The sequence below is a fragment of the Euprymna scolopes genome, chromosome 19, assembly GCF_053919585.1.
Source record: "Euprymna scolopes isolate OS-2025 chromosome 19, ASM5391958v1, whole genome shotgun sequence".
In the NCBI taxonomy this organism is placed as follows: domain Eukaryota; kingdom Metazoa; phylum Mollusca; class Cephalopoda; order Sepiida; family Sepiolidae; genus Euprymna; species Euprymna scolopes.
Window position 1 is genome coordinate 84,744,983 of NC_136500.1, and position 16,827 is coordinate 84,761,809.

The window sequence follows — 16,827 nt, forward strand, 5'->3', positions numbered from 1 at the left end:
TAAAAAATTAAAAAAAAACGTTTACAAGTGTTTTTGATATAGATGTACATAATAATACTTTGATAAGTATGTTTTAACTTAATAGGGATGGTATAATAAAATTATAGGGTCTGCTTTTCATATCTATCTGCGTAAGTACACTTTGATAATTATGTTTCAGTTTGAAGAAATATGGTATAATAAAATTATGGGGTGTTCGTTCGCGCCTGACCGCCATAGAATGGAAATATGTCACAAAGTTTAACAAGGTTTTTTAATATAGATCCACAGAATATTGTGATAAGTGTTTCAGTGTGAACAGGTATAGTATAATAAATTATGGGGTTTATCTATTTTATTTTTACTTTCGTCATATTTTGCTTTGGTTTTGATACCCCCGAATTCGAAGCTATCTCTTTACAACCCTTCCTTTTCATAACCTATAATACTTTCATAAATCAGAGTCCATTTTCTGTAGGCTGTTTTTGAACCCAGTCAACAACGGGTACTTTTGCTATATATATATATATACATACACGTCAAAACGACATTATTTTTGCACCAACTAATACTAGGTAAAATTCAGTTCGAAGTTAACCTTTTCTGGAGGTTGAAGTTTCAATTCTCAGTTGGGGCGATACTAAGGATACAATTGTAAGTTACTTAAGACTTCTACCTAGTCATGGCTGACAGAACAAAGGCATGCTACCAGCCATGGATTAAATAAAGGGTTCCATTTGAAATTCTGTGCAGATTTCCAAGTTGAACAGAAATATTTACACGTTTAACAAGATACATCTGAAGAAGATTACATCAACCAAAACATTGTAAGAATAACATAGGATGAGAACAGTAGGCAGACTTATCCAAATAATCTAAATTATCAATCATCATCTCAAAAATTCGGAAACAGAATGGAAACTTCATGAATCAATTATACTTGAGGCACCCCAGAATTGGAAACTACTATTTCTGCTTCTGGAGTATTTTAAGTATAATTGGTCCAACTTTATTTAAAAGGTAAATTTTCTTCCAAATTCTTTTTTTAAATAAATTTATATTTTTTTAGTTGATTTACTCTTTTCGATTCCCATGAAGTGTTTCATGTCTTTCGATCTTTATATAACAGACTAGCATGGCTACTCAGTGTTGCCCAGCAGCATGGCCAGCAAATAGAAGAGTTGAACAAACCTTACATAATCGGATTTAATGTGAACCTGATTATAAAAAAAAGATTTTCATTTTTAAACACTCAGATTGAATGGACGCATTTTAAGAATGGTTTTGTTTTTGTTAGAAATATTTTTAATAATCGTAATTTCAAATAAACTGATAAATGGAACTTTTTTTTTAAATGATTAATAACCAAAATTTTCTCTTCTTCACTAATAAACAACTAGCAAAGCTACCCAACATCATTCAGGGGCCTAACTGCTTTAAAGTATATCCATTACAGAAAAATTTTCTATATAAAGGGCAGTTGTCTGTCTGCGTGTATGCCTATCTAAAAATCAAAAACTACAAACCAAAGACCCACAATGTTGGTAGATTCTTGATCAGTGGAATAAGTAATATCCAAAAAAAATTTTTTACATAAATTATTCTCTGAGTGTTAACTGGACCGGGTTTCGTCGAGGTGAGGGGGTTCGGGTTTTTTTTCAGTGTTATGATTAGGGCTATGACAACAGCATATTCTTTTCATTGTTTTGTACTCTAGAACATATATCCGACACAGACACAGTTAATCAACTGAGAACCACATCACTCTATATAAAAGCATATAATATATCAACGGATACACACTCGAGAGTCAAAACAATGAAAAGAATATGCTGTTGTCATAGACCTAGTTATGATGATTTAATTTGAAAATAAAATGCTGAATAATTCCACAAGGAATCTATTATATAAAGGAAATGTGTATGTATGTGTGTATGCCCAACTTGAGAGGAAAGAGCTGGGCAGAGGAGAAAAAGGATTTTGAGAAAGGGTTGAAGGAAAATAGGTGGGGGGGGAGAGAGAAAGATAGAAAGATAGAAAGAAAAATAGAAGTTTTAATAGAAATATGTTAAACTTTTGCCCCATGAAATGCTGGGTGGCTCTGCTAGTTAAAAATAAACCGAAACAATCTGCTTAATATTATAACTATTGATGGGACGATTCCAAAATGATTCTGATACAATAATTGATTCCGATTCTAAATTACTGAATCTAATTCTAAAATCACCTAAAAATCATAAAATTTCATTGTTTTGAGAAAATTGATTTAGCGGAAAGTTCTAATCTCCTTTTAGATGTAGATATAATTTCCTTTTTCATTTGACAAACTTTTTAATGTGAGATTTTCATCTTTTTTCATACGTGGCTTTTTTTCTTATCCACTTGTGCCATTTTTACCAGGACATTTTTTCCGGTGCACTTTATGACTACATTTTTATTTTGATCTATAAATTTTAGCTTTACTAGTAGATTTAAAATCAATAAATATATCATTTTATCATTAATATGAGTAGTGGAAAGTTAAGTTTTAAACAAACATAACAAATGGAAAGAATCAATTTGGAATCAGAAATTAAGCTAACATTTTTCCAATATCGATTCCAATACCACAAAACATTCCGATTCTTGAATTTAATTTTGATTAATCATCCCAATATTAATGACAAAATCAAAGTAAAAAAAAAAAAAAAAAAATGCTCCAAGTGAGATTCGAACTCACAACATTTGTCTCTAAGATCGTTCAAGTACAAAATGGTGACGCTATTATATACATGAAGTAGATCGTCTTTTCCCCTTTTTCCTTTCTCTTTCTCTCATTAAAGTCGAATATAGATTAGCCATTTATCAAAATAGGATAAGGAAGAATAATAGCCAATGGAGCAGTTAATAGCAGAAAAGTGTCTGTTATTAAGTTTGTTCTTATTGTTAAAAGGTGGCAGTAAGAGGACTTCTAATTATTAGGGTAAAATCTCCTCCAGTTTCCTTTGTTCATGACTAATCAAAATAAAATATTGTTTGGGATTAAATATTAAAATCGATCGTAACATTTAATGCTAGTAAGACTAAGCTGCTCTTCTTTACCAATTATAAGACGCCTCTCCAACCACTGATATCCATGACAAATAACACTCTACCTGAGAATTCTTCCTTCAAACTCTTCGGCCTAACATTCACAGACAATATGAATTGTAACAAATACATTAAGGACATTGTGATGGCTGCTGCAAAGAAGGTGGGTTCCCTCTATCATGCTAGAAGACTACTCACACCTGTATGCTGCACCTCTACAAGGCCACTATTCGCACATGCATGGAGTATTGTTGCCATATCTGGATAAGGTCCACAAAGTCAATCTAATAGGCCCCACTTTGTCATCTAAGCTCTAACCCCTGTCATATCATCGCAATGTTGCCTGTTTTACAAGTATTTTAATGGAATGTGCTCTGATGAACTTGTTGCATGTGTGCCCCCTTGACGTACATATCCCTGACAAACCTGCTTAGCAACAAAATTATACCCCTTCACTGTTGAGATCCCTTAATACAAGATAGCTTTCTACTCAAATAGTTTTTCCCTTGAACAGCTAGACTTTGGAATTCCCTTCCTGTTACCTGCTTCCCTGACTGTGCCAATATGCAGAAGTTTAAATGTAATGTAAACCAACATCTTGTTGATCTTTCCTAAGCATGGTCCCAAATAGTAGCCCCTTACGTTCAAGTGGTGATACGCCTTGTTAAGAGTGAACGTGATTAAAAAATAAATGAATAAATAAATAAAAATGTTATTTCTAATAACATTGACAAAAATTTGACAGAAATAACTCTGGAGTCGGAAGCCATGTTTAGTTTCAAAACAGTTTCCGATGGTTAGTTGTTCTACACAAGTCCTGGAGATGACGTGTTCTCAGCAGACAGCTGTTCTGTACAGGTTCCAGACTTTATAATTTTGTAGCCAAAGAGCAAAAGATTCTTCCCGTGTTGACACAAAGAAAACATATGCAAGGTTGCTAAAAGAAAGGTTTAATTTTATGTAGCAGTTCTGGTTTCTGATTGGTTGGTAGCAGAATGTGAATTTGATTTGTCAGTTCATTTGAACATGAATTAATTTGATTCATCAGTTTGAATTGTCAGTTCCTAGCAGCAGTGTTTATAAATAGAATCTCCCAACTGTGAGGGACCATACCTCCATTATAAGCCAAAAATATTGCAACAATAACTGACAAAATAGTTGTAATAAACAACTGTTTATCACAAAACTACAAATAGAATCGTCTTTAGTTTATATATAAGATCTGATACTCACATGGATTTTCTTGTAGTTCTCTGACCAATAAGTCAATGGCTGGTCCGAGCGATAATCATGAGTCTTAAAAGAAAAAAAAAATAGAAGATTGGAAAAAATGATAATCAAATTGTAAACATTTACAGAATTCAGAAGTAAATCAGATGAATAGGTGGCCGTGGGAGGTTAGAGGTTATGGAGATTCGATGTGTGAGGTAATCATAGAGAACAAAACTGTTGACGGAAGAGGCGTTGTTCCCTTCAAATAATTTTTTTCCCATCAAAAAAAAATTTGACTTCTTACATAAAATGCATTTATTTTCTTTTACAAACAAGTGAAACGCAAAAACAGAAATGACTAAGTCCATCATTACCCCTCACCCCCACCCCATTTAGCCCCAAAAGTCCCCAAGGGCTTAACATTTGAGTTCAGCACCATGCAAAACTGCTAAATAGACATATACAGAAAATTTGGGACAAATATGGTAAAATTGTCCCAAAAATGGAGTGTTTTTATTAGCCCTAAAAGAGCCCCTGGGGCAAACCCAAGAGTTATAGTGAAGTATAGACAAACAAAATTATATAGAAATCAGTTAGTTACAACTTTTCAGAAAGTTTTATAAAAATCCAAGGCATCAATTTTTTTTAATAAGCACAAAAGTGTCAATTTTAGCCATTTTAACATGAAAGACCCCCCCCCCCTGGAGGGCAACTGGAGTTTTCATGAAAAATCTGTTCTCTTACTTTTTACTCATATCATGTTTAATGTTTGTGCAAAATTTTTAAAAATTCCAAGGCATAGTTATTGAGAAAAGTGCCGATAGATGACCGGACAAGGGTGAATTTACAGATCCACCCTCCTTTTGTCAGGGGACGAAAAAAACCAATACTTGTAATTTTTAAGAATAATCATATTTGCTTATTTATTTATTTATTTTTTTCATTTCTAGCAACGTACTCATTGACATCCAAAAATGTTTTTATATGCTTCATGTAAAAGGAAATTAAATATTTTTGATTTCTATTAGAAGAGTACATTCTCTTGTCGCTAGTAATGATTCAGAAGACATAACTTGAATATGATCCAAGGGAGATCACTTCAGAATATTCTGCCATTGCACTATCATACGTATCTTTCAATATATGTAATCACTCATATTCTATAATCATTTGTACTCCTCGATTTGTGCCTGGTTGTTTTATTTCAACAATTGCAAAAGATCTTATTCATCACTTCTTGAAAGTAATAAAATTTTACAGACATACCTGTGTGGGTTTGGGAGTTTTAGATTCAAAATCTTCAATGTTAAATGCTTCCATTGCTGTTGTCTTGTAATTCGGCTTTTCAGGACCTTCAGCCATTTTGTTAAACATCTGGCGTCTGCAAAGATGAACATGAATGAAAGTCAGAAATTCAAATTTTAAATCAAAATCTCTTTATATGATTTCGATTCAAGAAAATGTCTAAACTTTAACGCTTATGTCATCTTAAGAAATTGCAAATTTCAAATTCAAGGAATTTCACTTAATTGCTGTCTGATGACTATGGATCAAATTCAATGTAAGTCTGAAATATTGGAATTTTCGAGGGGGAGGTTACTCCTATATTATCTATCTATCTATTTATCTATTATATAAAAGGAATTGTGTGTGTGTGTGTGTGTGTGTGTGTGTGTGTGTGTGTGTGTGTGTGTGTGTGAGTTCGTTCCCCATGGATTCGAAATGATTGCACTGATTTTTATGAAATTTCACACAAATATACATTATGTGCCTGGCAGTGTTCTTAGATAGATTTTTTTATCATAATGTCTTCAATAAGTATCGCTAATCAGTAATTAAAAAAATCCGATGAAAGAAAGAACAGGTGATTTTTACCAAAATTAACATTTTCTAAAGCCTAACATCACAAGAGTATTTGAGAAGTTTTATTGCTACACAAGCAGAAACGCTCGGCATATCAAATCCACAGTAGGTTCTTTGATATGACAGGGATGCGTCCGGAATGAATGTTTCTGTTGAAAGCACAATTGAAACATGATACTTGCCATTTTCATTTTAAACTTAAATTCAGCCATTATCACTGCACAAGCACACAGACTAAGCATATAAAATCAACAGTAGGTTCTTTGATATGACAGGGGCGCATTCGAAATAAATGTTTCTGTTTAGAGCACAACTGAACCATGGTACCTGACTTTTGCATTTTAAACTTTAATTCAAGCTTTAATTCAAGGTATTATATAGATAAAAATAACTTTATAAAATTAACAGTAGATTCTCTCCAGACTACAATGTATTTTGGACTAAGTCACTGCAGGGAGGCATGTAGAGCTTCCTCACTGTGCACCACGACGGGTCCCAAACTAGAGCAAGCAATAAATCGATTTGATAGAAAAATGGGTGATTTCACCGATTTCGATGACAATAAAAATATGAAAATGTGAAATATTCGTTGATCATTATTCAATTCCCAGCAACGTTGTGTCTCCCTGCTAATGTTCATAAAATCTCATTAAAATACACCAAAGAAACTGAAATTCAGAGAATATTTATTAATTGATGTCTATTGTTAAAATTTCACATTGAATTTTCATGATGAACTTTCATCCGCTTTTTAGCTCCTTGCATAAAACTAAATTAAGCTTAATATAGTCCATATGTTTGGCCCCCTTTGATTAGCATCTGTGTTCCAAAATTCATAATGATCGGTTAATTAGTTTAGGGATGAAGCCTGTACATACAAATACATGAACATATAAAGATTCGTATTATTTGGATTCATCGGACTATTGTTCTCATCTTGAATGTGATTTTCGCAACATTTCGGTTGATGTAACCTCTGACTTTCTTCAGATCTATTTTGTCGAACTCAGGAATTTGGATGGAATTTCGAGCGGAACCCTTTATTTACTTCACTGGGGAAGCGTGCTCTTGTTCCGTCAGCCATATCTCTTCCATTCTTTCATTCTGTCTGTGATAGATATTTTTTGTATTGCCACTTATACTCAGGGTTAATGGTAGGGTTAAGGAAGGGTATGTGTTTTTATGATTTTTAAGTTAAAATTAATTTTAAATTTTATTCTTGTTTAAATCGATTTCATAATCAGAATTTTAGTCTGAGGCATTTTTTTTTACTTACAAGGTCACTACTTATCAAGGCCTTTACCACCTGACGAAGGCCAGAGGAATAGTTGGCCGAAACATTGTGAAAAACAACAACCAATAAAGATGAAAACAACAACTAATAAAGATGAGACTAGTAGTCTAAAATAAAAATGAATTAATATATATAATGCTCATCTCAAGAATGAATTCCAATTAAGGAATAATATATATATCGACTATGGAAGATCAGATAATAAATAAACGTGGATTTATAAGATCAATGAATCCAACCTTGATCGCCATTTGGGGCCTGTGGCGCAGTTGATAGAGACGTTGAATCTCTACGGTTCCAGATGGACATTGTCTGAAGATGCCAAAGGTTTACTTGCCCAAAAACGTGGTGAGACAACAACAACTACAGATGGCAGTGATGGCTGAGAATGCAGTTAGAAGATTCAAAGTTCCTATCCGTCGCGGTTACCACCTGATGAAGGACAGAGGAATAGTTGGCCGAAACGTTGTGAAAAACAACAACCAATAACGATGAAAATTACAACTAATAAAGATGAGAATAATAGTCCAAAATAAAAATAAATTAATAGATTGAAGGACTATTTGCAAACTCTTTGGAACTTATAGGTCAGACTCAAAGCTTCCAGACATCAATGAAAAAGCCGTATTTTCTCTCGTCCCAATCAACTTACAAGATTATTCTCCACTGGAACTACATAGCTTGAAGATAACTAATGGCTGACGTGCCATACTTTTGTACTTTCTTCACTTGGCAACCTACACCCACCCAAATAAATATATTATTTATTTATAAAAAGCTTTGACAATTGTTTTATTAAGAGTTAATTTTTGCAGTTCATGTGAAGATTAACTTCTCTAGATGCTGACCCTGACGTGATGTAAACATGAAAAAAAATTTTCTTAATTTTATGAAATTTTTTAGATGAGGATTGATATTATTCAGACTACTATTCTCATCTTGAGCATTATTATCGCAATATTTTAATCAATTTAACCTCCTACCTTCTTCAAGTGTCTCTTGTTGAATTCAGGAATCTACAAGAACTTATGGTGTAACGGATAAACTTCTAAGTAAAAAAGTTCAGTTCTAAGTGACACTTTTTGGAGGTTGAAGGTTCAATCCTCAGTGCCGGCAGCACTAAAAATACAATTGTGAATTACTTAAGACTACTACTCGGTTATTGCTGACAGAACGAGAGCATGCTACTCTTGTGAATTAAAGGATTCTGTTCGAATTTCTGTGCAGATTATTGAGTTCATCAGAAAGATTGCTGAGTTTGACAAGATATAACTGAAGAAGGTCAGAGGTTACATTGATCAAAATGTTGTGAAAATAACACTTAAAATGAGAACAGTAGACCAAACAATCGAAATAATGCAAATTAGAGGAGTTGGATTTCCAATCCATATTAAGATTAGCTTCTATAAGTGGTGACCCTGACGTGATGCACATACACAACAATTTTGCTTGAGTTTTAAAAAAGTAAGATACCATTATAATTGGGAACAATAGGGGAATAAGGAGAGATACAAATATTTGAATGGTGAACCAATTCAAATGCAATGTGAGCACACTACCATTCAGTCAATTTCTTGGCCTCAAGTTTTAAAAAAAGATGGACTTACTGTATCTTTTCAGCTAGTTGCCTCTCTTTAAGTTCCCTTCTTAAACCTGCAAACAGTAAAATTGTACCTGTCACAAATGTTTTAAAAAACAAAAATCAAGTAACAATAAACAAGATAAGAATGTACTATTTATTTATTTCGAAAATACAGATCTCTCAAGACTGTGACGTAATCCCCCCCCCATTGGGGAGCTTTGGAATCCCCAGAGGGCCCAAGAGGGGTCGAATAACTATGCTAAGATAGTTAATCATTCCCGGGTAGCACCAGATAACTCGAGGATCTAAAATGGAGAATATAAATATAGATATATTTTAATTCAGTGTCAAAATGGATATATTTGTTTTTTGGTTGGAAAAACCTGAGATATTTTGTTATTTGGGAAAAACTCAACAACAGGAAATGTGAGGATGTTAGAAGAACATATTGTACTGGCTGAGTGATGGCTGATATCTCAAGGTTATGGTATTTTTAGTCTTGAATTGGGTCTCAGATCGTTGGGGTTTAGCGTGATTTGATTGGCTGGGGAGACTTCCACCCCACCCACATCGGGTCGATACGCTCTAAAATTAAGCAGATTGCTTGTTGATTTCGGGGAGAACAGAAGTAGAAGAAGAACAGACCCCTCCACCTTCCTCATCCACCCGTCTGTCTGTGAAGAGATTTGAGACTTTGAAAAAACTTACAAAAAGCTGAGTGATATTTGTAAAAACATTTGTACATAAGTTTGAAAATTAACACTGTAGATTAGTCTACATGAGTTTGTCTCTCTTCATGCCTGCGGCTTTGATATTCACTTTCAGCATAACAGATTTCATGTAACAACCTCAGAGAAGACTAGACGACACGAGCCGAGAATTCCAGATAAATAAGGGTTCTAACCACCTTCTCATAGAAAGTTTATTATACAAATATTGTTAGTCATATATGTGCACACATGCTTCAGTGGAATCCTCTTTCAAAGAAACAACTTCATCAGACAATCAGACTATATATACAGTGATGATCATATTTATTGGCACGGTAAAATAAAAGTTAAATTTTGTCTAATAAATTCTAAAAAAGGGATTAAATTAAAGAAAATAACAAAGTATATTATGTATTTTTAACTGGCCTTTCCGATGCAGCAATCGGATTTTAGAAAAAATAAATAACAAAGGAACAACAAACATAATTGCAAAAAACCCTTGTTCAAAATTATTGGCACGGCTTTGTTTTTCTTTTAGTATCAGTATAATATCAATCAATTTCCGGTTTACGTGCTTTCTGAACTTTTTTATAGCCATATTATGCTTGTTTAACGCTAATTCAGTGAATAATTTTTTTCAGATAATTTTTAGATAGCGATTTATTTAAACTATTATAAGTGACTAAATTATAATTTTCAATCACCATGGTTAAAACTAAGGAACACAGCGAAGACGTCAGGAAGCTTGTTGTAGCATGCCATACCAATGGGGAGGGCTATGATAACATTTCAAAGAAGCTAAACCTTCCCAAATCCACTGTTAGAGCCATAATAAACAAGTTCAAATTGCAAGGCCACATTATGAGTTTAGAGGGTAGAGGGAGAAAAAGGATTCTTTCCCCAAGAGATGAACGGAAAATTGTTCGACAAGTAAAACAAAACCCAAGGATCTCTGTTGGGGAGATTGTTGATGAACAGAGCACCTCTGGAGTGAATGTATCTCGACATACAGTTGGTAGAGTTTTGAAGAGAGCTGGTTTAAAAGCATGTCGTCCGAGAAAGACTCCCTTATTGAAGCCTATGCACCTGAAAGCAAGGCTAGCCTTTGCAAAACGTCATATTGATAAAGATGTTGCATTTTGGAAACGTGTTCTATGGACTGACGAAACGAAAATAGAGTTATTTGGCCATAATAAAGTGTCTTATATTTACAGAAAATCTGGCGAAGCTTTCCTGCCTAAGAACACCATACCCACAGTGAAGCACGGTGGAGGCAGTTTGATGTTTTGGGGATCCTTTGCTGCCTCTGGACCAGGGCGACTTGTTAAGGTCACAGGTAGCATAAAAAAGGAAGATTATGTTAAAATATTGGATGAAAACCTGAAAGACTCTGCTAAAGAGCTCTCACTTGGTCGTCGTTGGTGGTTCATGCAAGATAATGACCCAAAGCATTCGGCTAAACTGACTAAGAAATGGCTTGAGGACAATCATATTAATGTTTTGGAGTGGCCATCACAAAGCCCAGACCTTAATCCAATTGAAAATTTATGGAGAACATTAAAATTGAGGGTAATGCAAAGGAAGCCTAAGAATCTTATTCAATTGGAGGATTATTGTCAGGAAGAGTGGGCTAAAATTACTACTGAAGAGTGCAACAACTTGGTTGTAAACTATGAAAAGCGACTGAGGAAGGTAATCAAGGCCAAAGGCTATACAATTGATTATTAAATAAATCGTGCCAATAATTTTGAACAAGGGTTTTTTGCAATTATGTTTGTTGTTCCTTTATTATTTATTTTTTCTAAAATCCGATTGCTGCATCGGAAAGGCCAGTTAAAAATACATAATATACTTTGTTATTTTCTTTAATTTAATCCCTTTTTTAGAATTTATTAGACAAAATTTAACTTTTATTTTACCGTGCCAATAAATATGATCATCATTGTATATATAATCAGAACGATAATTATTTTATGTGGTAACGTTCATCATGCCCATACAAATATTGCTTACTTCACATTTGTATAAATTCGCACATAATTATGTAAATACAAATTTCTACAGTCTTCAAAGTTACAAAAATGTTTATATAATAAACCTGGAAATTAAAAATGGGTTCGGTTGTCAACAATAATTAATATTGGTGAAGAAAGTCTTAGTCCGATATATGGTAACTGACAAACTGGTTCTATGAGAAACCTTTCAAATCTTGCTCTCAGATTTTGACTTATAGAAACTTACTTTACTGACTTATAGAAATTTACAAAAGTCAAATGTGAGACTGAATACTTCTATCTGACAATTTAAGGATAGGTCAAAGTCATATCTGGGTTTTATTTCTTCATATTGTACAAAGTATTCCAAAAGTTATGCAAAGGAAACGTTGATAACTCAAAACTATTTATTTTACCAGGCTGAAATGTTTGCATGATGTTTATTGTTACCAAAGTACCTCAGGTCAAAACAAGTAATTTAGAAAAAGCGTGATAACTCTTCACGTTTATTGTCATACTAGCAGGACCTGTTTACCGGCGGTAGCATGCATCCGGCCGCATAGAAAGTTAAAGCATGCTGTTGTTTTTGTTTTTGGCCAACCTCCAAACCTCCTCATGTTAAGAATGGCTTTTGGAATAGACACTCCCAAGCACGGCTTTCGGAATTTACATGCCATCTTGTAAGTGAGGGTGGGGTTGTCACAGAGATGTTTCTCCTAAGATGGAATGTAAGATTTTATTATAGCGGATAAATGTGTGAAAGATGGCGTTCGAAAGTTACATAATATACTAGACAAGCGATATAAGACACTGATAGAATTCAGATGAAAAATCCTGATAGATATTACTTGAAGTAATACTTTCAAGGAGATTCTAGCCAAAAAGGAAAAGCTCAATATTTAAGAATAGAGCAATATATGTTTCGTGGTTAAATTTTAAATTCTGAAAAAAAAAAAACTAACATATAGAGACATATATTCGATTTAAGAATTTATTGTTTGACAAAAAGAATATATAGAAGGGGTTATTTTAATTTCCTTAATCCATGGATTTTCAACAATGGCTCATATCATCAGAGGAAATGAAATGCAGTTAGCAAAATGTTCAGCTGCGAATGGACGCTATTTTGCTTTTCAGCACAATTATTGAAAATAGTTTTTTGAGTGGTTGTGGATAATTATATGGAGAAAATTATACGGAAAGAGAACTAGACATAATAAAATTGTATGTGGCTTCCGTTGGAGCAAACCTAGTGTACTTTGGTCCAGAGGGGAATTTCTGCAATCAAATTATAACATATAGGATATACCTATTTCATCACAGATTGAATAGTCTGATTCAGAATTCTTCTTAACAATCAGCATTCTATTTCTTCTCCAATCAGCCGTCATATTTTCCTTTTCATCCTCTTTCCACCTGACAGCAACCTCACGTGCACGAGGTAAATGTCACTGTCATGCAACAAAATAAATATCTTCTTATACTGTCACCTTGAACGATGATACCACCTAAATGCTATGTATTTCCTTTTTTTATAAAGTGTCTATATAACTGTGTCTATGTTGTCTTGTTCTAACGTGTGTGTGGATGTTCTAATCGCATTTTCATGATCGTCTCTTTAAGGCTCATCCGCATCTTTGCCATTCATTTATATACAAGTCTTATATACAGCTTATATACATTTATATAGCTGAGGGTGTATACAAGCGGTCGAGCTCCTTTAAAGGACCCTTAGTTTTGTATCTACCTTAGTAATTTTTTACTATGCATGTGTGTGTGTGTGTGTGTGTGTGTGTGTGTGTGTGTGTGTGTGTGCATATATATGCAATAAGAGTTCACCATATTTTTTTTTTATTATCTTGTCTCTTCTGGGATGCGATTCCTCCCATCACTAGTTGATGAGCTGTAAAGAGCATCTAAAATGAAAACACAACGCTGATTTTCTGGCAAGGATCACTTTATTTCATCTGACGTCTACAAGTGAACCGAGAGACCCTTAACATTGTTCAAGCAAGCTTTCTTGTGATTTTTCCATGGATTTTTCTATGACCCTTTGGTCTCCAAACTAACTTAAGTTCAACTGTCTAAGGTTCAATCCTCAGTGCCGACAGCATTAAAAATACAATTGCGAATTACTTAAGACTACTACTTATAAATATTGATTGCTCAAATCATTTTACTTTAATTTGCTTAATTTTGTGTCTATCAGTTATGCTCCAGCATCATATTGTCTGGCATTAATTAAATTGATATACACACCAAACAATGTTTCAAGCAAACTACATTAACCTATAATCCCCTATTAATCTCAGATAACAGGTGAACGAATTTACAGTAAGTAGAAACTATTTAAGGCAGATATGCTGATTGCTCAAGATGTGAAATGGGCTTGTGAATATTTGTAGAAGGTGAAAGGTGCATTCTTGTACCCTGAACAGTCTGCCTTAAATAGTCTCCACTTCTTTTATATCCATTGAAATAAAGCAATTCATCAGCCTTCAACTCTCTCTCTCTCTCTCTCTCTCTCTCTCTCTCACACACACATCCATTAAGCAGCAAATTCTTCATCTCACCTACCTACTTGTCGGATATAGTTCACCTTTGGGTGTTGAAAGGAATCGATGAAATCTGTTATTTTTGAGAGATCCTCTTTTTCATTTAACGTTAGAATTCCTGGATGACCATATTGTAGTTCCATTGGGTCATCTGGTAAAAGTTCTTTTTGCTTCAATTCCATAACTCTCCGCTGATACAAAAACAAAGGAGAAAAAATAATCTAATTATGCCAGGTGAATTTTAAAAGTTCATATCTAAGCTGACAAACTAAACTTTGATTCTGATTAGCCAATTTTATTTGTTATTGTTGCACCATGTTATTATAAATAAATAAACTAATGTACTGTTACTACATTTAAATACTTAATCTAGCAGTTTTATAATAAGGAGACATTCTTAAATAAACACCTAAAAAGAAAAATCAGTTAAAAGGGGAATAACTCTTAGTTTTTTAGTAAGAGTGGGCATTTCTTAAATAAGAAATGCTCACTCTTACTAAAAGACTAAGAGTTATTCCTCTTTTAAAAGACTAAGATTATTATTATACTTATTTTAACTTAGATAGTGAACCTAAAAAAAAAGGTATGATGCTAAAACATAGAAATACTTACCAAACAAACTTGGACATAATGAAACCCATGCGAAATTGGTATAATTAGTTAATAAAACTGTGTAGAAAAACATGAGGGAAAGAGAGAGGTGCAAGCTGCTCACTGGCCACCATGAAAGGAAAAAGTAACGTTATCAGTCATGTGGCTTCCGTTTTCTGGTGAATTTGATTTTTTGGAGTTTGGGATTTGTTCTGCTTAAAACCGACTACAGTTCACAGAGATTTTTTTTTTTTAAGAAACCAATAAACTATGAATCTATTTGTGTCATCATGTGGTTTGGTTTCGGACAGTTTTCCGTTTTTAAGCATAATCGGCAAGAAAGCATTTGATAGAGACTGCTCATTATAACATCACAAGGACAGCTCTGTATATGTGTGATATATGAGAAAAGATGACAAGAAAGCTCCATAAACAAAAAAAAGCAGTATGGAGTATGTGTTGCAGTGCAGGATAAGTAAGGCTTCCACAAGATTTAACCAGCTCTGCAAGATCTGAAGAAATAAAAAGTTTACCCTCAGATCTAAACTAAGATTTTATAACAAGAGCATTTTGCGCACACTAATGTCATGAAAAGTGAAATTTGGCATCTCATAATCAGCCAAAAAATTAGATACGTTTGATTCCAAATACTTCAGAAAAATTCTAGGGATCAAATGTAGCAATCAAATTACCAAACACGAAATCAGAGATCACACTAACCAGCAGATAATATTGTCAATAATCAGCAAATGACGTTTGGGCTGTTTCTGACATACTCTAAGATTGGCTCCAGAGAGAATTGTCGACCAAGTGCTCCAATAGACCCTTGACGAAAAAAACAGAAGAAAAAAAAAGAGGACCAAAAATGACCTGGAAACAGACAATCGAGAGAGATTTGATTGCAGTAGGAAGAAACTGGAGAGATGCTGTGAATCTGGCTTCAAATCGAAAAGGATAGTATACTTTGACTGTCTCATGTGTGACAAGATGCAGGAGTTCCTAAGTCTAAAGATGACAAAAATTGAACTTCTCACGTATATTTCTCACCAAATACAGTGGCTAATGGTTAGCCAAAAGTAAAGTTTCTGTCAGATATGCTATTTAGTGGACAAGGGAGGTAATTTATTAATACAGTAGACAAGGGCAGATAATTTATTTTAGATAATAAGAAAGGTAAACTATTAATTTACTCCTTTTTATAAGAAACAATGTCCCATATAAAAAAACATTAGTTTAAAGGATATACGGATAACATGAATGGGCAAATAGATATCAAAGTAAACTATGGAATCAATCATATGACATTCTCTTATACTGAAATCAGACTGTGGAATGTATGATCACCATCCCATCAGCTTCAGGCAAAACGGCAACTCATGTTCAATCAATTGTTTTCAAGAAATTGTTTCCTATAAGTGTTGTTTCAGAATAATATATTTCCAAAAGGGTTTATATGTAGCAGTCATCAACATAAATATTCCTTTATTCTTATGGAAAGCAGCCTCTGAGAGGTGATTTGGTCACATGATATCCAATCAAACTCTGGAGAATATTAATTTCAACTAAACCTTTAAAGAATTACTTCCAAACCACTGGTGATTTTGACAGCAGATCTCAGAACCCTTGAAAGAGTGTATTTGAAATGAGAAGTTTCTAATGAAGCAAGAGTTATGGCATCACCAACTGCATTTCACCTGACCTGACAATGAAGCAGTCATAGACATTAACATTCCTTTCTTCTTGCAAAGAGCAGCCCCTGCAAAGTGATTTGATCACATGATCAACAACAAGAATCCAGGGCGTATTAATTTTAACTGAACTATTGAAGGACTACTTCCAGGCACATTGGGATTTGCAGGTGAGATGTAAAGTTCCAGAAAGATGTCTTCTCTCCTGCCTTTGTCTACTAGAAAGCCAAGTCACATATCTTCCACCGGAAAATATGTGACTTGATAAAATACTTTGGCAGCCAAACTTC

At 33.8% G+C, this 16,827-nt stretch overlaps 2 protein-coding genes across 2 annotated transcripts in view; both read right to left on the reverse strand.

Annotated features, from left to right (window-relative positions):
• Positions 1-16,827, reverse strand: part of LOC145239812 (sperm-associated antigen 8-like) — a 28,677-nt gene that overhangs the window by 745 nt on the left and 11,105 nt on the right. The window contains exons 2-4 of the mRNA XM_080103340.1: positions 9,025-9,070; positions 5,527-5,641; positions 4,282-4,344 (exon numbers count right to left, since the gene is read on the reverse strand). Of these exons, the coding sequence (XP_079959466.1) occupies positions 4,282-4,344; positions 5,527-5,634 (171 nt within the window). The 5' untranslated portion in view covers positions 5,635-5,641; positions 9,025-9,070. The remainder of the gene's footprint in view (positions 1-4,281; positions 4,345-5,526; positions 5,642-9,024; positions 9,071-16,827) is intronic.
• LOC145239810 (uncharacterized) overlaps positions 14,314-16,827 on the reverse strand; it is a 58,577-nt gene continuing 56,063 nt past the window's right edge. Inside the window, exon 8 of the mRNA XM_080103335.1 lies at positions 14,314-14,449. The gene's annotated coding sequence lies outside the window, so the exon portion shown is untranslated. The remainder of the gene's footprint in view (positions 14,450-16,827) is intronic.